The sequence below is a fragment of the Lissotriton helveticus genome, chromosome 12 (genome assembly GCF_964261635.1).
Source record: "Lissotriton helveticus chromosome 12, aLisHel1.1, whole genome shotgun sequence".
NCBI lineage: Eukaryota > Metazoa > Chordata > Amphibia > Caudata > Salamandridae > Lissotriton > Lissotriton helveticus.
This window is the reverse complement of record NC_136073.1, coordinates 88,469,959-88,494,176: the sequence shown is the minus strand read 5'-3', so window position 1 is coordinate 88,494,176 and position 24,218 is coordinate 88,469,959. Positions and strand designations below refer to the sequence as shown.

The following is a 24,218-nucleotide window of genomic DNA, read 5'->3' as shown; positions in this document are numbered from 1 at the left end:
ACTGGCGCCTTTTTGGCAGCCTAGCATCAACACAGGCATCCTTTCACCACGGTGCAAGGGTGCCCGTGTTGCATGCAGGATTCCTTTTGTGCAGAAAGGAGCACCTTCCTGCACAAAATCTACCCTGGGAGTCATATTCTTCTTTCAATGTGTGCTGCAGAAAGCTGTCCAATCGACTTTCAGTGGTTGAAATGTATTCAAGCATTTCATCTATCACCTTGTTTGATGCTGAACTTCAGCATCCTGAACCTGTGATAGTCATTACCTCTCTTGATAGCAGCAGCTAAATGCTGTCTCAGCAATAGTTAAGTAGAAGGGAGATCTGAACTTGTCCAGGACGCTGACGGCTTGGAGAGGAGGATACTGCTAAAGTCAGAAAGTTGTCTTGATTGGCTTGCTGTTCTTGACATTAGATACCTATCCAAGAGCTAAAATGCTCAAACTCAGCAGAGGTCAATGTAAGATCAGGAGTACATTGTCCATATCACAATTTCAGGCTGCCCGCTGTCTATGTGAATGAGTTTCATTTCATTACATTGGACATACTTATTAAAAAATGATGCAGAGTGGCAAGTCACTTTGCTGCAGTGCATGGTTGGGAAAGGGCAGGAATGAGCTGTACTTATACATTCCTGTCATCTCCCACCACTGGTGCAAAATGTGCAGCCTAGCGCTAATGTAGACAGTGCTTTTCATTGTAATGCGGATTGCTTTTGTGCAGGAAGGGAGACCTTCCTGCACAAAAACAATCACCTGATCCATTTTCCATGCGTGTTGCAAAGTGCAGCACACAAAGAAAGAGCAAAAATTGAGAACTACAAATATTTCTCCTCGTTACACTTCACCAGGGAAGGCGTAGCATGTTGATGCATTCCCAGGTCTACCACCAATAAGTAAATCTGGGAATGCACCCAAATCCATGGGTGGATGCGTGGAAACACCTGCACTCCTTTCATGGATGTCTCCCTGGGGCAGGGTGAAGCAACAATGCTATTTGCTTTGTGCTGCGTACTCTAGATTTATCAAGCCATGCAGGGCCACACAAGGTGGCCTTTTGTGGCTCAATAAATCTGACTTAAGAGAGTTTTGTCGCTCTTGCGCCCCCTTTTGTGGTGCAAGGGTAACACAACTCTTAATAAATATCCCTCATTATATGTAAATCTTTTCATGTGACTGTCTTAACAAATCTGGAAAGAATATGGTCTTGCTGGCCTGCGTTGCATATCTCTTCTCTTTGTACTGTGATAATCTGCGACGTTGCAAATCAAGAAATAAAAACATAACATTTATTTTCCTTTTTGCAAAATATGTATAGAAAAGTGCCGTCAGTAAATTGCTCCTTCAATATTGCCTCCTCTCAGGTGCTGCATTACCTAAAAAACAGCACATTTCAAACCAAAGATAGCAGCACTGTGCTCATGGATGACAACACAAACCCCATCGCACAGTATGACATCATTAACTGGCAGAGGAGCAATCAAGGCACCCTCAGACATTTGAAGGTGGGTGGCTATGATTCCAGTGCCCAGCAGAGGCAAGTCCTCACTGTGAATGCCAGCGCCATCCAGTGGACAGCAGGGGAATCAAAGGTACTAAATTGGAACTGCAAGTCTTATTACATAGATGACCAGTTAGAACATGTACCTGGTGCAGCAGTTGAATGGTTTACAATGTCCTCTTACCGAAGTCCATAGTCTCTGGAGGAGAATGAGTGAGTGAGTGAAGGTATTTTTAAAGCTCACTAATGCTGAGGCGTCTTGGCGCTGTGCAGGGTAACTGAGTGCGTGCCGGACAGTGTCCTATCGCGTAAAAAGCCAGGTCTTGACCCCCTTCCTGAACCTCATGTTGCCAGACTACTAAAGGGATGTCCGATTTCTAACACTGGGAAGAACGAGCACAGACATTATTTTCCCTCCAGGTGCCAGAAGATAAACTGTGACTGCACAGCTGGCTTCAGAAGACATGCTTTTACAAGAGATGTGTGTAATTTCTATTATGGAAGTGTAATTTGTGTGGATTTGCATGGTGTTTTTCTCCCAAAAATAAAGCATGGTACCTCATAACACTGATTTTCGTTACCTTTCATTGGAAGTGTTCCGTGCGTGCAGCATGGGCGTTCCCGTTCATCCAACCCTGGATTTTGGCACATTCCCAGATTTATACAAGTCAGTTAATCTGTAAATGCATCAAAATGCTACACCTCCCTCAAGCAGGTGTAACAAGGAGAAATATCTTTATTTCTTCTTGTTCTATGCATGCTGCATTCTGAAACACACATAGAAGGAGAAATATCCCTCTGACGATTGTTTTGTGCAGGAAGGTGTCCCTTCTTGTACAAAAACAATTCTAGGAGAAGTGTGGCTCAATGGTTAGAGCGACAGACCCTGATGCAGAGGTTTAGCCCGGGACCAGGGTTCAATTCCCCGCCTCGGCGGGTCTAGGGCTCAAAAATTCCACGGACCTGATAATTCTCGCCTCGGTGCCTATTCCAATCATGGAGTCCCACTCTGCAACTCTGGGCAATAGCTTGCTTAATCTCCACAATGGCCCCCACAACGCTAAGGATGCCTGGCCTCCAACTTGGGGGTGCCCAGGAGTGGACACCTCACAGGGAAAGCCAGGATGGGTTCCACAGCGGTATTCGTACAAGCGCCTTGAGACCCTTGCGGGTGAGTAGTGCACTATACAAGTATCAATTTACATTACCTGTAACTCAGACACCCTTGCCTTGCACCTTGGTCTAAGAGTGTCTGAGTTACAGGTAGCCTGCACACAGTGTGCCAGGGTGAAGAGATAGCAGATATGCACCATATATGAGTAGATATGGTGCTTTTCTTTGCATCTCCCTTTCATGCAATACAGCACAGGGCAGCTGCTTTACTTGTTGCCCTGCGTTGTGTGAAATTTTAGTAAATCTGCTGTTCGATGCATGCAATGTCCCGAGTCTAGACCTGATGGCATTCACCATGTGACTTAAGCTATTGTAGGGACAATAAATTGAAATGATTTACTGTGAGCTTTTCATATGTAAAGTGTGCGCTCGCATTTGACTTTCAAGTGGAAGAAGGCCCGAATATAATATACGTAAAATCTGTACTTTTTGCATAAATTGTGAGGAAAAAATATGATTTTTCTCCAGCTCTTAGCTGTAACACCACCCAGGCATCTGGCACCTTACTTTGGCATCACACGTAGCACCACTTTTAAGACATCTAAACATATTTGAACTAAACCAGGAAAACAGCATAAGGTATATTAGCAAAGCAACTATCCCTTCAGGTACTGCCCTCAGCTGGTTCATATCAATTCAAAAGTGGAGAGGGAGTCTACTTATATCAAACAGATCCACAAAAATTAAAAAAAACAGAACAACATACATGAAAATCGGGGGATGAAAGAAGTCATTCTGGCCCAGATTTACAAAACTGTCATGAAACAGAGCATAGCATTAAAAAATGCTGTGCTGCATTGCGCGACAAGGATAGAGCAGAAACAGAACTGCTGGACTGCTATTCGGGGCAATCTGAATTGCAGCCTTTGCCGCTAGGTCAGCTGCACAGTTCTCTTTTGCGTGAATGCCATCATCCTATTGGCCCAAAGTGTGCTTCACATGGACAATTGGAAGTTTGTCTTTGAAGACAGCTACCTTTACCCAAAGCTGTTTATTTAACATAGATTTTCCCTTTGCATCCTTTATTCCATTCATTCTCCAGTGCTGCAAATTGACTGGACAAAGGGGGTAGTTCCTGCTATCAGAACTCAGCAAATCTGCTGTGTGGCCTCCGAATACTTCTTAGCAATCCCACCGTGTGAGACTTACTGGAGGTAATAGGAGGGGTAGTTGGCCCCCAATGGCCTCCTTGGGGGCGAACTACCCCTCCTGTTGCCCCCAGTATGTCCCACACAATGGGATTACTAAGAGGTCTTCAGAGGCCTCTCCCCCTTCCTCCACCACTTTGCAAACTGGCCTCCTGGTGCACTACTTATTGGGGGAAGAAGACCACCTTACTCCTAGGGGACCTTGTGGGCCAAGACGCCCTCCCACTGGGTAAGTCCAACACAGCAGAATTTCTGAGCACTGCCTTGAGGCCCATACCCCTTTCTCCACCACTTTGCAAACGCAACTGCTAGTTAAAAAAACCCATAGAAATTCACTGCAAATATGACAGGTTTCAGGTACGTTATAGTTGGAAATTAGCATTTAAAAAAACCTTAAAAATTCACTGAAAAAAACCCACAGGTTTCAGGGACGTTATAGTTAGAAATTACAGTTAAAAAATGTTAGAAATTCACAGAAAAAAACAAAGGTTACAGTAACATTAGAGTTAGGCTGACAATTTACTCGCACAAAACCAGAGAAATTCAGCTGTTATAGTAAGCTGAGCTAACTATAACTTGCGCCCCTGCAATGCACTACTGATGACGTCACATATTACATCACTCATGACATGGCAGTGATATCACTGATGACATCAAGTGACATCCCTGATGACATCATCCAGTGACTGAGTGTTTCTAAGAAGTTTAAGAATGTTATATGTATATATATGCCAAGATATATTAGAATAATGAGTGGGTGTATGAGTGTCTGTAGGGATGATTTAGTGGGTTTGTGACTGACTGTTTAAGTGTGTGAGTAAACGTGTGTTAATGAATGTATGGGTGAGTCACTAATCTGTGTGAATGTGTGTATCAGTCTGTCAGTTGGTGTGTAAGTGGCTGCATGGGTTGGTGAGTAGGTACATGAGTGTCTAAATGGGTTATTGATTAGTTGTCTGAGCACCTGCATGGGTGCCAGCCCGGGCCCGTGGAGGGAGTTACGGTGGGACAGAAAGGCAGGGCGGGGGAGGGGCAGGTTGGGGGGTACTAAAAACCGGATTATGGATAATTGGAGGTAAGAAAACAATTTAATTAATAAAACGAATTTTGTAGCGCGCGCTGCATCGCATTTTGGGATGCAGGGCGCGCTACGAAATTAGTTGTATTTATTAAATTGTTTACTTACCTCCAATTATCCATATTCCGGTTTTTAGCACCCCCTATCCTGCCTCTCGCCCGCCCTGCCCTTGTGCCCCACCGGAACTCCCTCCACGGGCCATGGCTGATGGGTGCCTGAGTGTCTGTGTGGGTGGGTGAGGGGTGCATGACTCCCTGCAAGGATGTATGAGTGCGTGAATCCATAGATGTGCGGGTTCATGAGTAAGTCTGTGAGAGACTATATGGGCGACTGAGTGTGCATATGGTCATGTCGGTGAGTGAATGGATGTCTCACTGGTATGTGGGTGAGTAACTGCATATGTGAAAGGCAGTATTTGTAAGTGTTGCAGTATATAAGTGACTGTATGTGTGAGTGAGTGATTGTGAGAGTGCCTGTATGGGTGAGTGTGTGCTTGTGTCAGCGACTGTATAGGAGAGTACGTTTTTGTTAGCATCTGTATGAGTAGTAAGTGTGTGTGTGTTTCTGTAAGGGTGAGTACATGGCTGTGTGATTGAGTGTTTGGGTGAGTGAGTAGGTGTGTGAATAGCTCTATGGGTGACTCACGGTATATGAGTGGCTGTATAGGTGTATGTGTAGATATATCTGCGGCTGCATTGGTGAGTGACTGGCTGTATGAGTGCCTGTATGGGTGAGTGAGTGGATGTATATGTATGAATCAGTGAGTAGGTCTGTACATACTAGTATTGGTGTGTCAATGGTTTCAAGAATGGTAGTCTGAAATTTGGAGTCAGTGTATGAAAGGTTATATTGGAGTGTGTGTAGGTACATCAGAGAATAAATGGATTAAGATTAATTTAACAATTGTGTGTTACGTATGTTGTGAAAGGTGATATACTAATATATATATATATATATACAGAAATGTGCACCCATCAATATAGACATAAATTTGCATTTTTCTATACGTATTAAAATATATATATTTTTTGTTTGTGTGCACATATATGTAGCATACAAAAACACAAAAACACAAAAACTTGTATACACATATTTATTTATAGATATGAAATATTGGAAATCCTACCCTCATTAACATTCTGAAGTCTTGAATGGGATTCAATGTCGACACCTGTCATTGGTTTTCCTACTACCTATGCAACTGTCATTAGGTTGTTCACATGGGCCCCTCCAAGATCCTTACCCTTTGCAGAGTACCCAAAGTTCCCATCTTGTCACCCATCATCTTCAATCTCTAAATGGAGCCACTTGGGCCTCTACACATCATTAGCAGAAACAAACATCACCAATATGCAATGAACATGCAACTGTACTTGCAAGTCTTGTAAACTACTGACATCCATGATCAAAAACAGTGCCTGCATCTCATTCACACCTGGATGTCCAGTACTTACCTGAATCTCTACTGCAACAATATATAATTCCTGCTGTTCTCTAATAGCAATAATTATTAACTTGTCTGTACATAGCTTCACAACTTCAACCTGGACAAATTCAACCCCCAAGTTTTACCCAATGCAAGCCAGTCGCAATTATATTTGACACTGAACTTACACTCAAGGTACACATCACAAAGAAAACCAAGGTAAGCTGCTTGTAACTAGCTCAACTAAAAAAAGTAAAACAAACCTCCCACACATAGACTTCAACATGTCGGTTCAAGCCTTCATACTTTTAGTGGTGGCAATGCCATGCTTCATGGCCCCCTATATGCCACACTTGGCCCTGTTAAAGGCATCAGACATGCTGCAACATGACTCATTAAGGCCAATAAAATAGACTACACTTGCCAGCCCTCATCATCGTCAAAATCAGCTGCAGCTTCTACAAAGCCATCAAGACTGCAGCATCCTTCCATTCCTATCTGGCAGGCAACCTCACCACCTCTGAAGACTCTTGCACACCTGCAGCCAGAACACTTTCAGACTAGAGACGAAGAAGTACAAAAACTAAAATGGAAGGTAACAGGTCTGTGCACCAGGATCTATAATAACATGTGCACCAGGATCTATAATAACATCCCTGTATCCATCACCTTATGGAAGAGCTGAAAACATACCACTTCAAATGCCATCCAATCAAGATCCAGTACAGTGCACTTCTACTCTAAGAACTTAGTTAGGCCTCCTATAACTCACCTTTGCATTGTGCATTTATGCTGCCTTTCAGTTTTTTCTCTACTATAAAAATACAACAGACATACATACATGTTTACATGCGTACGTATATGTATACATACTTTATGCCATCCTAGTGAGGGGATCTGGGAAACCTTCCATCATGATTCCCTCTCTAGCAGGACACATCGAAATGTGGCCAAACACAGCTCACAAAACACATAAAACTGTATTTTATACCTTGAAGCTAAGTCCTAGTGGCTCACCTCTTGATGGTGAGGTATCAATCCTTCTCCCATTCAAACAAAGGATATAAAAATTCTTCCATCAATACTGGATTAGACTTTACTTCTCCTTTGGAGTGATAGCACAATCAATGGTGAGGCAACCACGACATGCCTCTGTTAGTTTGATTCCTCCTAATAATCTCGTATATCATGGTAATTGCTGGAGCCGGAATAGGTTGGTTGGTGGAAAGTTTCCTTTTGTTAATATTTGGGACACAAATGCAATAGCAGAATAAGTTACTGTGAATATTGGGACAATGTGCAATGTTGGTATTTTTTTACTTTGTAATTAACCGTACCTTTGTTGAAAGTGGAATATGTTATGTTATGCTATGATATGAATTTTGATCTGAAGGTCCGTATGAACTTTTCCAATAATAAGAATAATTTATAAAAAATAATAAAACATATCATAGTATTTCCTGGCTTAAAAGTTGACACATTATTGTAGTGACTGTTAGTCAAAGTCTAATAGGAATATCTGCCCCTTTTTTTAAAGTTCAGAAAAGTTGAAGCAAATAAGATAAAAGTATACAAAATAAGTCAATGAAATTGTAAATGAAAACATACAGCAAAACAAGTGATGTTAACAATAAAGGTAGAGAAATCCAAAGACAGAGAAAACGACTGTAAGCATAACCGGCAATTGGTCAACTCTATAACAATGAGATATATAGGAATATACAATATAAATAAAAAGAGAATAATAAGAAAAGCATATATAAAAATCTTAAGGAAGTCATGGAGGTTTAGTAACTTCTTGTTGCAACGGAGATAGAGACAGAGAACATCTAGCACTCTCATCAAAAAATTATGTAACTGGACCCCACAATACTCTTCTCTTCGTGGCCAAACTCATTGGATAAACAAATGTTGTGTCTAATCTATGATTATAGCATACAGCATACCACCAAGCCTGATATGATATTTTGGTAGAGTCTTTCGAAAATTTAGTGATTTGTTGGAAGGACACTGCTAACAATAGGTCAATTATTCTTATATTAAAAGTGCAATGATCCCAAATAGGAGAAGCGCTCCCCTGGAAGATGTGAGAGATAGAAAAGGAGTGAGTGGAGGAAAAATTTGTGTTAATTTGAGACCATACCTTCACCCAAAAACTATGAACTAGGGGGCATTTGAAAAGCATGTGGAGGAGTTCTGCACCAGGAAGATGCAATATTAGAATACATCAAGTCCTCCAAACAAGGGACTTTCCTTTTACTCTTCTGCACACTGGACCCCTGATGTCATCACAGATTCAGCCGGCTATGCACTCACAAACTCACCATAGGGAATAGTCATTTGGCTGACATATTGCAGGATGGGTTCCACAGCGGTATTCGTACAAGCGCCTTGAGACCCTTGCGGGTGAGTAGTGCACTATACAAGTATCAATTTACATTACCTGTAACTCAGACACCCTTGCCTTGCACCTTGGTCTAAGAGTGTCTGAGTTACAGGTAGCCTGCACACAGTGTGCCAGGGTGAAGAGATAGCAGATATGCACCATATATGAGTAGATATGGTGCTTTTCTTTGCATCTCCCTTTCATGCAATACAGCACAGGGCAGCTGCTTTACTTGTTGCCCTGCGTTGTGTGAAATTTTAGTAAATCTGCTGTTCGATGCATGCAATGTCCCGAGTCTAGACCTGATGGCATTCACCATGTGACTTAAGCTATTGTAGGGACAATAAATTGAAATGATTTACTGTGAGCTTTTCATATGTAAAGTGTGCGCTCGCATTTGACTTTCAAGTGGAAGAAGGCCCGAATATAATATACGTAAAATCTGTACTTTTTGCATAAATTGTGAGGAAAAAATATGATTTTTCTCCAGCTCTTAGCTGTAACACCACCCAGGCATCTGGCACCTTACTTTGGCATCACACGTAGCACCACTTTTAAGACATCTAAACATATTTGAACTAAACCAGGAAAACAGCATAAGGTATATTAGCAAAGCAACTATCCCTTCAGGTACTGCCCTCAGCTGGTTCATATCAATTCAAAAGTGGAGAGGGAGTCTACTTATATCAAACAGATCCACAAAAATTAAAAAAAACAGAACAACATACATGAAAATCGGGGGATGAAAGAAGTCATTCTGGCCCAGATTTACAAAACTGTCATGAAACAGAGCATAGCATTAAAAAATGCTGTGCTGCATTGCGCGACAAGGATAGAGCAGAAACAGAACTGCTGGACTGCTATTCGGGGCAATCTGAATTGCAGCCTTTGCCGCTAGGTCAGCTGCACAGTTCTCTTTTGCGTGAATGCCATCATCCTATTGGCCCAAAGTGTGCTTCACATGGACAATTGGAAGTTTGTCTTTGAAGACAGCTACCTTTACCCAAAGCTGTTTATTTAACATAGATTTTCCCTTTGCATCCTTTATTCCATTCATTCTCCAGTGCTGCAAATTGACTGGACAAAGGGGGTAGTTCCTGCTATCAGAACTCAGCAAATCTGCTGTGTGGCCTCCGAATACTTCTTAGCAATCCCACCGTGTGAGACTTACTGGAGGTAATAGGAGGGGTAGTTGGCCCCCAATGGCCTCCTTGGGGGCGAACTACCCCTCCTGTTGCCCCCAGTATGTCCCACACAATGGGACTACTAAGAGGTCTTCAGAGGCCTCTCCCCCTTCCTCCACCACTTTGCAAACTGGCCTCCTGGTGCACTACTTATTGGGGGAAGAAGACCACCTTACTCCTAGGGGACCTTGTGGGCCAAGACGCCCTCCCACTGGGTAAGTCCAACACAGCAGAATTTCTGAGCACTGCCTTGAGGCCCATACCCCTTTCTCCACCACTTTGCAAACGCAACTGCTAGTTAAAAAAACCCATAGAAATTCACTGCAAATATGACAGGTTTCAGGTACGTTATAGTTGGAAATTAGCATTTAAAAAAACCTTAAAAATTCACTGAAAAAAACCCACAGGTTTCAGGGACGTTATAGTTAGAAATTACAGTTAAAAAATGTTAGAAATTCACAGAAAAAAACAAAGGTTACAGTAACATTAGAGTTAGGCTGACAATTTACTCGCACAAAACCAGAGAAATTCAGCTGTTATAGTAAGCTGAGCTAACTATAACTTGCGCCCCTGCAATGCACTACTGATGACGTCACATATTACATCACTCATGACATGGCAGTGATATCACTGATGACATCAAGTGACATCACTGATGACATCATCCAGTGACTGAGTGTTTCTAAGAAGTTTAAGAATGTTATATGTATATATATGCCAAGATATATTAGAATAATGAGTGGGTGTATGAGTGTCTGTAGGGATGATTTAGTGGGTTTGTGACTGACTGTTTAAGTGAGTGAGTAAACGTGTGTTAATGAATGTATGGGTGAGTCACTAATCTGTGTGAATGTGTGTATCAGTCTGTCAGTTGGTGTGTAAGTGGCTGCATGGGTTGGTGAGTAGGTACATGAGTGTCTAAATGGGTTATTGATTAGTTGTCTGAGCACCTGCATGGGTGCCAGCCCGGGCCCGTGGAGGGAGTTACGGTGGGACAGAAAGGCAGGGCGGGGGAGGGGCAGGTTGGGGGGTACTAAAAACCGGATTATGGACAATTGGAGGTAAGAAAACAATTTAATTAATAAAACGAATTTTGTAGCGCGCGCTGCATCGCATTTTGGGATGCAGGGCGCGCTACGAAATTCGTTGTATTTATTAAATTGTTTACTTACCTCCAATTATCCATATTCCGGTTTTTAGCACCCCCTATCCTGCCTCTCGCCCGCCCTGCCCTTGTGCCCCACCGGAACTCCCTCCACGGGCCATGGCTGATGGGTGCCTGAGTGTCTGTGTGGGTGGGTGAGGGGTGCATGACTCCCTGCAAGGATGTATGAGTGCGTGAATCCATAGATGTGCGGGTTCATGAGTAAGTCTGTGAGAGACTATATGGGCGACTGAGTGTGCATATGGTCATGTCGGTGAGTGAATGGATGTCTCACTGGTATGTGGGTGAGTAACTGCATATGTGAAAGGCAGTATTTGTAAGTGTTGCAGTATATAAGTGACTGTATGTGTGAGTGAGTGATTGTGAGAGTGCCTGTATGGGTGAGTGTGTGCTTGTGTCAGCGACTGTATAGGAGAGTACATTTTTGTTAGCATCTGTATGAGTAGTAAGTGTGTGTGTGTTTCTGTAAGGGTGAGTACATGGCTGTGTGATTGAGTGTTTGGGTGAGTGAGTAGGTGTGTGAATAGCTCTATGGGTGACTCACGGTATATGAGTGGCTGTATAGGTGTATGTGTAGATATATCTGCGGCTGCATTGGTGAGTGACTGGCTGTATGAGTGCCTGTATGGGTGAGTGAGTGGATGTATATGTATGAATCAGTGAGTAGGTCTGTACATACTAGTATTGGTGTGTCAATGGTTTCAAGAATGGTAGTCTGAAATTTGGAGTCAGTGTATGAAAGGTTATATTGGAGTGTGTGTAGGTACATCAGAGAATAAATGGATTAAGATTAATTTAACAATTGTGTGTTACGTATGTTGTGAAAGGTGATATACTAATATATATATATATACAGAAATGTGCACCCATCAATATAGACATAAATTTGCATTTTTCTATACGTATTAAAATATATATATTTTTTGTTTGTGTGCACATATATGTAGCATACAAAAACACAAAAACACAAAAACTTGTATACACATATTTATTTATAGATATGAAATATTGGAAATCCTACCCTCATTAACATTCTGAAGTCTTGAATGGGATTCAATGTCGACACCTGTCATTGGTTTTCCTACTACCTATGCAACTGTCATTAGGTTGTTCACATGGGCCCCTCCAAGATCCTTACCCTTTGCAGAGTACCCAAAGTTCCCATCTTGTCACCCATCATCTTCAATCTCTAAATGGAGCCACTTGGGCCTCTACACATCATTAGCAGAAACAAACATCACCAATATGCAATGAACATGCAACTGTACTTGCAAGTCTTGTAAACTACTGACATCCATGATCAAAAACAGTGCCTGCGTCTCATTCACACCTGGATGTCCAGTACTTACCTGAATCTCTACTGCAGCAATATATAATTCCTGCTGTTCTCTAATAGCAATAATTATTAACTTGTCTGTACATAGCTTCACAACTTCAACCTGGACAAATTCAACCCCCAAGTTTTACCCAATGCAAGCCAGTCGCAATTATATTTGACACTGAACTTACACTCAAGGTACACATCACAAAGAAAACCAAGGTAAGCTGCTTGTAACTAGCTCAACTAAAAAAAGTAAAACAAACCTCCCACACATAGACTTCAACATGTCGGTTCAAGCCTTCATACTTTTAGTGGTGGCAATGCCATGCTTCATGGCCCCCTATATGCCACACTTGGCCCTGTTAAAGGCATCAGACATGCTGCAACATGACTCATTAAGGCCAATAAAATAGACTACACTTGCCAGCCCTCATCATCGTCAAAATCAGCTGCAGCTTCTACAAAGCCATCAAGACTGCAGCATCCTTCCATTCCTATCTGGCAGGCAACCTCACCACCTCTGAAGACTCTTGCACACCTGCAGCCAGAACACTTTCAGACTAGAGACGAAGAAGTACAAAAACTAAAATGGAAGGTAACAGGTCTGTGCACCAGGATCTATAATAACATGTGCACCAGGATCTATAATAACATCCCTGTATCCATCACCTTATGGAAGAGCTGAAAACATACCACTTCAAATGCCATCCAATCAAGATCCAGTACAGTGCACTTCTACTCTAAGAACTTAGTTAGGCCTCCTTTAACTCACCTTTGCATTGTGCATTTATGCTGCCTTTCAGTTTTTTCTCTACTATAAAAATACAACAGACATACATACATGTTTACATGCGTACGTATATGTATACATACTTTATGCCATCCTAGTGAGGGGATCTGGGAAACCTTCCATCATGATTCCCTCTCTAGCAGGACACATCGAAATGTGGCCAAACACAGCTCACAAAACACATAAAACTGTATTTTATACCTTGAAGCTAAGTCCTAGTGGCTCACCTCTTGATGGTGAGGTATCAATCCTTCTCCCATTCAAACAAAGGATATAAAAATTCTTCCATCAATACTGGATTAGACTTTACTTCTCCTTCTCTCCGACCCATCTCTCTCCTTGCAGCCCCCGGCAAAATGCTTGAAAAAATAATCCAGCGGCAGCTTAATAAATTTATTGAAGATAGCGGCGCCCTACATGAAACTCAGTCGGGCTTTAGGGCCGGCTTCAGCACCGAGACGGCCCTCATTGAGGTTGCCGAGTCTATCAGGTGGTCCTTAGATTCAGGGGCATCAGCAATGCTGGTGCTCCTGGATCTATCAGCTGCTTTTGATACTGTAGATCACAGCAGATTGCTGATCCGACTTAAGGACATTGGTATTGGAGACAAAGCTCTCAACTGGCTACTCTCCTACCTCTCTAATCGCTCCCAGAAAGTGGCCTTGGGCCCCTTCTCTTCTGGACCAAAAAATCTCTGGTGTGGCGTCCCACAGGGGTCGGCACTCAGCCCCCTGCTGTTCAATGTCTATTTGGCCCCGCTTTTCACCTTGATTGCCAAATGGGGGGTCAAGGCAATATCCTACGCGGACGACACGCAATTAGTCTTCCCATACACAGACACGTCCGAGGCAGCATTTAGCAAAATCAGGGGCTGTCTGCAAGACGTGGCCAAATGGATGAATACCAACAAACTCAAAATGAACGCGAGCAAAACGGAGGTGCTATTCTTTGGAAACCTCAAACATCCCCCTCCGGATTTGTGGTGGCCAACGGAAATGGGACCTGCCCCATCTCCCAGCTCCCATGCAAAAAATCTAGGAGTAAAATGGGATGAGAATTTGTCTTTCTTGCCGCATATACAACAGCTCACTGCGGGCTGTCTGCATAAACTTAAAAATTTGCGGAAATTTCTGCCTCTGCTACCAGTCGAGTGCCGGAAAACGGTTGTTCACGCAACAATCACTTCCCGACTCGATTACTCTAACGGCCTCTACCTTGGTCTACCTAAATATGCGGTGCAACGCCTACAAATCGTGCAGAATGCGGCTGCGAGATTAATAAAACGGATCCCTTTCAGGCAGCACATCTCTCCGCATCTGCACGAGCTGCATTGGCTACCTGTGGCAAGCAGAATTAAGTTCAAAGTGTTAACCCTGGCTTTTAGAGCACTAAAAGGCACGTGTCCAAATTATCTGAAACTCCGACTCCCCCGCTACCACCAAAAACGTGAGCTGCGCTCCAACTCTCTACTCAAGCTAACTGTACCGCGCTTGAGGAAAGCTAGACTTGGAGGCAGGTCCTTTTCGGCCGGCACGGCGAAACTTTGGAATACCCTGCCTCCTGCCATCCAATCCGCCACGTCAGAAGCAAGCTTTAGGAAGCTCCTAAAAACCTGGCTTTTTATGCAATAACTCTGCCCCCCCTCCTGACTACTTACTCTTGCTGTGGGATTCGTTAGCGCCGGGACACCTCCCCAGAGGTAGCTGTTCGCGCTCAATAAGTTTCTGTATTATTTATTATTATTATTATAGCACAATCAATGGTGAGGCAACCACGACATGCCTCTGTTAGTTTGATTCCTCCTAATAATCTCGTATATCATGGTAATTGCTGGAGCCGGAATAGGTTGGTTGGTGGAAAGTTTCCTTTTGTTAATATTTGGGACACAAATGCAATAGCAGAATAAGTTACTGTGAATATTGGGACAATGTGCAATGTTGGTATTTTTTTACTTTGTAATTAACCGTACCTTTGTTGAAAGTGGAATATGTTATGTTATGCTATGATATGAATTTTGATCTGAAGGTCCGTATGAACTTTTCCAATAATAAGAATAATTTATAAAAAATAATAAAACATATCATAGTATTTCCTGGCTTAAAAGTTGACACATTATTGTAGTGACTGTTAGTCAAAGTCTAATAGGAATATCTGCCCCTTTTTTTAAAGTTCAGAAAAGTTGAAGCAAATAAGATAAAAGTATACAAAATAAGTCAATGAAATTGTAAATGAAAACATACAGCAAAACAAGTGATGTTAACAATAAAGGTAGAGAAATCCAAAGACAGAGAAAACGACTGTAAGCATAACCGGCAATTGGTCAACTCTATAACAATGAGATATATAGGAATATACAATATAAATAAAAAGAGAATAATAAGAAAAGCATATATAAAAATCTTAAGGAAGTCATGGAGGTTTAGTAACTTCTTGTTGCAACGGAGATAGAGACAGAGAACATCTAGCACTCTCATCAAAAAATTATGTAACTGGACCCCACAATACTCTTCTCTTCGTGGCCAAACTCATTGGATAAACAAATGTTGTGTCTAATCTATGATTATAGCATACAGCATACCACCAAGCCTGATATGATATTTTGGTAGAGTCTTTCGAAAATTTAGTGATTTGTTGGAAGGACACTGCTAACAATAGGTCAATTATTCTTATATTAAAAGTGCAATGATCCCAAATAGGAGAAGCGCTCCCCTGGAAGATGTGAGAGATAGAAAAGGAGTGAGTGGAGGAAAAATTCGTGTTAATTTGAGACCATACCTTCACCCAAAAACTATGAACTAGGGGGCATTTGAAAAGCATGTGGAGGAGTTCTGCACCTGGTGAAGAGCAGGACCAACATGTGTCTGTGGTGTCTGGATACCGTTTACTGAGAATGAGTGGTCGTAATAAAAGTCGGTTATAAATAAAAAATAGTGTCTGAGTTGTGTTAGCAGCTCTGGAGGATTTGCGAATCTTCAACCATAGTTTGTCCCACAATTCAATGGGCCAGGAAACATCTAAATCTTCTTCCCAAGCTTCTTCTGTTTTGGTTTTGATGCGAGGTGAGATTGGAGTTTGAAGAAGTGCATACATTTTGGAGGCCTTGGTATCTTTAAGAAGTAGAGATCGAAGTGAAGATATATTAGAGGTTTATGCAACGGACAGGGTTCTTATCGTAGGGATTAATTGCGCTCTGCAGTATTTTCTGAAAATGCCTGTAAGGCTCGATCAATTGTGGTAGTGGTGCTACAGGAAAAGGGGGACCCTAACCCCTTTGGGGATGTTGTTTACACAACACCTGGAATATGAGACACAATCCTATGCACACACTAACGTTACATATACAGATACATAATTGGTTAAATCATGCAACAATGCTGAAAAAAACTCGGATCCAATCTTCTTGTTTTTGAAGTTATTTTTCTTTTATAATGTTCAAGTACACTGCGCCAGCCGACACGTGTTTCATCAAAGCAATTATTGCTTTGACTCTTCAGGGCTGGAGAGTAAAACAAAAATATAAACATTCCTGAATATTCTGGCCAGAATATCCGTTTCGTTAGCCATTTCATGATGGACTTATATATCTTAGCATTATATTATCTCCCATTTTCTAGTACAAAAATTATTATTATTAGTGGAAGTACTGTTTTACAAGTGGAAAGCTTGAGATATTTCTCATACAAAGTTAAGAGAATATGAGTCTATGCTCTAAACATTATAAAATTTCATCCTATATTGGTGTGAATTCTGGTGCTCATATATTGCTTTGAGTCGGCTGGCGCAGTGTACTTGAACATTAAAAAAGAAAAATAACTTCATAAAGAAGAAGATTGGATCTGAGTTTTTTTCAGCATTGTTGCATGATTTAACCAATTATGTATCTGTATATGTAACTTTAGTGTTTGCATAGGATTGTGTCTTGTAAGATATATTAGAGGGTTCCTGACATGGAGAGGGAGGAGAGGTAAGGTATGTATCATAAGCAGATTGAAGTGCTAACATATCTGCCCCTTTTTAATGCTGCGATCTTCGATGAGATCTTGTGAATATTAAGCAATTGAAAAGTCCATGTCTGTCAGCTCATATCCTTACTCTGTACCTTCATGCACCTAATGAGGAGTTGGCGACCCCTTTGAAACTGCCAGATTATGGCTCCACCAAGCCTTGTGCATAGCCACCCTACCCTTAGATTATCTCAGGTCTGGTCTTTTTCCTTAAGTGCAGCCCTGAGGCAGACATGATACATACTATAAGGGATAAAGGCAAGCTCCTGACACTCACTGCAAGTTTCACATGAAAGAGGCCTGCAGAGATGCCTCCTGAGCAGCACCCTATAGGATCTTCTCTAGGTAGTCGAAAGCCAGCTCTCAACTTCCTATGAAAAAGTGCTCTCAACAACATTCTGATGCAAATAGAGGCAGTGAATTCGACAGTAACAACCACTCGCAATTTCTCTGAAATCAGTAACTTACATAAGGAAGATGCAATATTAGAATACATCAAGTCCTCCAAACAAGGGACTTTCCTTTTACTCTTCTGCACACTGGACCCCTGATGTCATCACAGATTCAGCCGGCTATGCACTCACAAACTCACCATAGGGAAGAGTCATTTGGCTGACATATTGCAGTCTTACTAATTAGAAAATGCATAATACCTTACATTTGAGTCAACAGGGAAGCAAACGCCTCCTTGGATCTTCCTGTGTCAACTGGACATTGAAAAATAGCTTCACCCTGGCTGCCTGTCAGCAAGAGAGTAAAATTCAATTACCTCTATATGGTCCACAAGGTCCTGTACAGCGGGGGTCCCACACATTTTGAAAATATTTTTCTTTTGGTATGCACCTAATCGAAATGTGAGTTCTGGCACTGCCAAATTAGTGTCAATTCGAAAAATAGAGAACCACAGATTGGGAGGCAGAAGCTTCCCTTCTTGGCATGTAAGCTCTGGAATACCATGCCTCTTGCTTTGAGATCCCTTTTAGAAAATTGTAAAAACACGTTTCTTTACTAGTTAAACCAAGTAGACAGTCTGGCTTACTAATGGAACGCTAGCACAAAGACCCCTCAGCATTCAAGAGCTTTATAAAACATGTACTTACTTACCATGGGACCAAAAGAAAAACAATTACTAGCGTAATAAGGAAAAGTATGCCCTAAAAGTGCAATTGATTGGACACAAATATAACAAACCAGAGCTATTACAGATATTTTCTTAACATTTTAGTCCTCCCTGGAGGGTCTAAATGGCTCATAGCTTTTGTGAGGAAGAAAGATTTAGCTTTCACAGATATATTTCATCTACTACGGAAGCACATAAATTCTTAAACACAACCATTCCTAGAGTTAAAAGATGTTCATGTACCTCAACCAAAGATGTCTATGCCTGATGGCTTTCAATGTGACACAGTGCAGCATTGCACCATTCCACCAGGCATAATTTGGTTATCACCCTTTCTCTTTGTGCCTATTGTTTCCTACTCCAAACTGTCACCATGATTGGCATTGTTTTCAATGCCAGAGAACACAATGGTTACCAATAGCTGCACCCTTTGCATGTTCTTGTGTGTCTGTTGGCAAAAGGTTCATAATTAATTCTACTGCTACTGACTTGGAAAGATAAGAAGGACCACAAGGCATTACTTGTCAATGCATTACTGTAGGGTTTGTTATGGTTTCTCAAAGGAATTACATCTTTCTGCCTCCAGATCCCTCTCTCGGCATGCAGTCCCTCCTGCCAACCTGGATTCAGAAAAGAAGCTAAACAAGGAAAACCTGTCTGCTGCTTCCATTGTGTGCCATGTCCTGCTGGGGAAATCTCAAACCAAAGTGGTAAGCAGAAAGGGATCAGTGTGATTGCTACACAAGTTTACCTCTGTTAAATTCTCACAGCTGTCTTATGATCTCTTATCAATGCATTCTTTCCTTCTTTCTCCAGGGTCTTCTGAGTGTTCTAAGTGTGCATCTGATCACTGGCCCAACTTCAGACAAGCACAGTGTATACCCAAGACTGTGCAATTTCTATCCTTTAAAGAACCTCTAGGAATCATTTTGGCAGCAACAAGTATTTTCTGTTCAGTTCTTCCTGTTGCAGTTCTAGGACTTTTTGTCTACTACTGGAACACACCCATTGTCAAAGCCAACAACCGCTCCCTCAGCTACCTGCTGCTCCTGTCCCTGACCTTGTGCTTTCTCTGCTCTCTGGCTTTCATTGGATATCCCACATCAGAGAAATGCCTTGTCCGCCAGGCAGCCTTTGGCATCACCTTTGCTCTTTGTGTTTCTTGTATCTTGAGCAAAACTATCATGGTGGTGATTGCCTTCAATGTCAACAAGCCCAATAGTAACTTAAAGAGATGGATTGGACCTCACCTGTCATATATGGTCATCAGCATCTGTACACTTGTGCAGGTTCTCTTGTGCCTCTGCTGGATATTTCTCTCTCCTCCTTTCACAGAATATAACTCTCATCCCCAGCCTGAAAAGATAATAGTTGAATGCAATGAAGGGTCTCCCTTGGCTTTCTGGTGTATGCTGGGTTATCTGGGGCTTTTGGCCTTTGTTTGTTTCATTGTAGCCTTTTTGGCTAGAAAACTGCCAGACAGCTTTAACGAAGCTCGATGTATCACTCTCAGCATGCTTGCCTTCCTCACTGTGTGGCTCACATTTGTCCCAGCCTACCTCAGCACCCGGGACAAGTTCATGGTTGCCATGGAGATCTTTGCCATCTTGGCTTCCAGTGCAGCCCTGCTTTGCTGTATATTTTTCCCAAAATGTTACATCATCCTGGTTAAACCAAAAACAAACTCGAAGAATCATGTCCTGGGCAGAAGAAAGCACTAGTTCAAGTTTTTAAAAACACAAACTTTAATTATGGTTTTGCCATTATTTGCATAACCATGATAATTTCATTAGGTTGTACCATATGCAGAATTGATGGTACACCATGTATTATATATTTGCAGTCTCTGACGATATCTCAGTTTTCTTTAACATAAGCAGGATTACAAATAAATGTATAATATCTTACTGTAGTTTATGTTTAGGGTTTCAATTATTCAGTTAAAACTGATTATAACTGAAAAACACCATCAAAGAAGTTATATAAATTTCAGTAGGAACCTGGAAAACACCAGGTTGTGCCTCAGTTTACTGCTGAAGTGTCTTCTAGGCTCCAAAAACATAAGTAGAGCACATACATTCAAGCATTTTTCTGTGATTGATGGTCCCGCTGTGACCCACTCATCCTATGATAAGTTACATAATGTACCCTTATGCTATTCTTAATGGTCTTGATTCCTATAGGATCTGCTTCTGCTCCTGTTGTGGTCTATATGGCTTGTGCTCACTGTTTACTGCTAGTTAATGTGTAGTGGGCAGCAGGCTTGCAGCTGAACTCTAAACAATATCTCAGTCCTGGGCAGTAACATCACTTTGAAGTCATTGTCATTTATTGAGAGGGATAGAGGTTTGCATTCTGAAAAACAAAGTATGAGAATTGTGGCAACAAATATGACAGTGAAAATGGATACTTCCAGAATGAAAGTCATCCAATTGGACACTGCACCAAAAAATGCTATTGTTAGGTTTAAATCATAATGGTCCAAACATGCCTATATTAGCTGCATCCCTTCATACAAAAGGTTTAGGGACTGAATCGTGAACCTTTTCAGTGTGCTTTTGCATTCCAGAAGAGGTCCATGTGATGGCTTTGGTAAACCTATGCTGTGTGTAGCACAGACAATAACTGAAGGAAAAGGCAACCACTTTCCTGCAATTCTTTGTATGAGCAGCAAACACCATACTTTCTGCAAAAGCAGATGCTTAAACCTGTTCAGAGCCTGTGCACTGTATAAGATCTGCCACCTCATTTTTTCCTGCCTAATCAAAGTGGAGCTTGGAACTTCAGGTGCTAGAACACTGCTTGGCACTTGTTGGCATCACCTGTAAAAACCACTGTGACCACATTTAATGGAAACATATTGAGCTGTGACCATTTTTACTCCAAAGATGGAAAATGCACTAGAAATGTGCACACTGCGCTGAATAAAAATATAAAGTGCACTGTGTGATCTTCACACCTTACCTAAAGGTAGACAGCCCTCACATCAATTTGAATAATACAAAGGTTCACCCACTTACTTGGTAAAGATATATTTCTAGAAGTCCTTGGCTAGCCTTTAAATAAACACCAAGGACCCAGTTTATATGTTGCGAAAACAGAGTACCCTTCCCGCCAATACAGCTGCCTGTCCGCAAGTTAAAAAAGCAGAGAGACCATAGTTTTACAGTGGTGGAGACTATTCCTTCACTGCCATGGCCAAACGTCTCTGATGGCCCGACCGAGTAAGGGCCATAAGAGAATTGCCATTATGTTGGCCCACCCAATTTAGAAGGGCAAATATATAGCCATTTTTTACTGCTCATCAAGGAAACCCTCCCATTAAGGGGCAGTAAAAAAGTATCCCATGGAAAGGATGCTCTTGTTTTTTGTTTTTTTTCAAAAACAAAATCCACTTGGGGTTTAGTGTTTAAAAAAAAATAAAAAGCTTTGTAAATTTGCTGTATGACTCCATAACGGTTTGGCAGAGCCATATGATAAAATTAAAATGCATTCGTAGGAACCTCCTTGACAGTGGTTTCTGTAAATGCTACAAATGTCGGTCGGCTTGACGTACATTTCCAAAATTGGTTGTCAGGACCCCAGCCAGGACGATGGAGTAAAATACTCTGTCACCCTGGCAGAGCACTGCCTGTGCACCTATATTTAAATTGGGCCCTAAATTGCTTAGACACATAGATCAGCAAGAAGGTTTAGATTGATATCAACTATTAAGCTTTTATCTGCTGAAACCAAATATTAATTAGATGTAAGCATATCTCTATGCTTGCTCATCCTTGTCATGGGGTTAGACAGGACTGGTGAGAGAAATAATGAAAGTATACATAAACTAACACATTTTGGAGTTTGGAGCAGTATAGAAGGGAGTCATATTTAACAAAAGGAATTAATTGTACAGGTAGGAAATAAAAGCACCTTTCGTAGCAAGCACAGAAAAAATGCCATCTATGTTATTTTGTAAGAAGAAAAAAGAGTAGACATTGCTAACCACTTTCTTTTATAGTCTTTGAAAGCATTGGAAAAAACCATGGGAATTTACAATAAATTGAAACTAAAATCATGAAAGCCTATTTACGATCCTAGTGACCAAGAAGGTTCAAACTAGTTGGGTTCAAGTGCTCATTATTGATTTAATATGAGCTTTGAATTGAAGGAATGTGTAGTTATATCATCAACTGGATGCCCATTGCTGAAGTACTGTAGATTCCCTGCATGCATGACCCTACATTTGGCACAGACTGCTGTACAGGATCAATAGGAAACTCCTCATTGCTCGGTAAACAACCAATGGAATCTCATCTTCTGTAACAACCAGGATAGTGTAGAAACTACTGACAGTTTTGTAACTGGATGGTATAAATTATTGCCCTTTAAAATACATTGGCAGGAATAAAATTGTCAACACATGCTTTAACATTAGGAGATAAATATTCCGATGTTGAGTGGCATTGGAGTTCAAGCTATTCTAAAAACAACAGGCAGAGGTATCAGATGAGTAGAATTAGTATACAGTATTTGATATGCCTCTTTTGCAAATATTTGTGGAAAATCTTAGCACTATCCATTCAAAAGAGAACAGGAGTCTGAGTAGCTCTTACAAAATGGTGAATTATTGCAGAAAACATTATTCCTGGCAACGGGTTCCTAATTGGAGACGGCATTGAGAACATAGTTCCATCATATGAACTCTGTCTGGTACAGCTCAGAATGGGGAATACTCCTAACAAATGCATATAGTTACCAGAAGGAATCATGGATATGTGAGAGCCACTAAGCCAAGAAGATCATGGCAGCAACCCAAAGGCAAGAATGGTATTGGATCTTAAAATTGATGTAGTCCTAATGGAAATAATCCTGGATGGCAGGCATTTTTCATTCTGGTAAGAATTACTTTGCTCACCATGGGAGTCATTTAGATCATAGTGAGTGACTCTCCACGTCACCATCTCAGTGGATACTCTGGACTCCACTACCTTAGTGGAGGACCACCAGCATATTTCGAGTTACCAACATGTGTGTCAGGGATCATTATGCCTTCAGAACACCTGCAGAAGTGGAGTTTGCTCTGATGACAAAAGAGTTTGCTGAGAGATCATCAATCTGCATTAGTTTGTTTTTGAAAAACAATGGTCCTAACACACAGGGATTTTTTTCCCCTTTTCGTCTGGATCACTGTTTCCCCTACCCGATATTATCATTTTATACAATGCGGTCCTAGGCAGGAAACTCTTGTGTTGTTTGTTGTCTCTAAATAAAGTGAAACACGGTCATGTGATCCAGCAATCCAGTACCGAACAGGCTGCCAGGTCAAGGGTTTCCCCTGATGCAGGGGTGTCAACTAGGGGCCTAATTACGATGCAGTCAGAGGCTTTCCGAGTGTCATTGCGGTTTCAGTTTTGACTGCCACATTACGATGCAGGTGATCGAAAGTGATTTCGGCTGGATTCAGAGGAGCACAAGGAGCCCATTTCCAAGTCGGTTAGCTGCCTGAGATCCCTATGGACGGCGTTTCCGCTGTGGGGATTATGATGTCAGTTTACGACAGGCATTCCATGTCCATAGCAGGCCCCCCTTTGCCCTGCAGCCTCCGGGTTCGGGGCCAAGGGGGCACCTATGGTTCCCCCCTGTTATTCCTGGATTGTGAGGCAGACACCATGAGGCGCCTGCCACATGGTGCATGGAAGAATAGATTCTCCCATTTGTCTATGGGAGCTGGTGCTATGGCTGGTTTACGGCTGCAGCACAAGCTCCGATAGAAAAATGGGAATATGTGACCGCACCATGGGGCTGTTTACATTGTCGGCGGGGATCCCTCTGCCTGATTTTGTCTCGGACATGGGACTGACCGACACCCAGTCGGCAGTCCTGAATGACCGATTAGGATGGGACCGAACACTGTTTGGTTGTACTCCCACGTTTCATAAC

The 24,218-nt window shown here is 41.8% G+C and overlaps 1 protein-coding gene across 1 annotated transcript in view; it reads left to right on the top strand.

The window, feature by feature from the left end:
* Nucleotides 1–20,014, top strand: part of LOC144797900 (extracellular calcium-sensing receptor-like) — a 36,979-nt gene extending 16,965 nt beyond the window's left edge. The window contains exons 4-5 of the mRNA XM_078668702.1: nt 18,880–19,003; nt 19,110–20,014. Coding sequence (XP_078524828.1) covers nt 18,880–19,003; nt 19,110–20,014 — 1,029 coding nt within the window. The remainder of the gene's footprint in view (nt 1–18,879; nt 19,004–19,109) is intronic.
* The last annotated feature ends 4,204 nt before the right edge of the window (nt 20,015–24,218 follow it).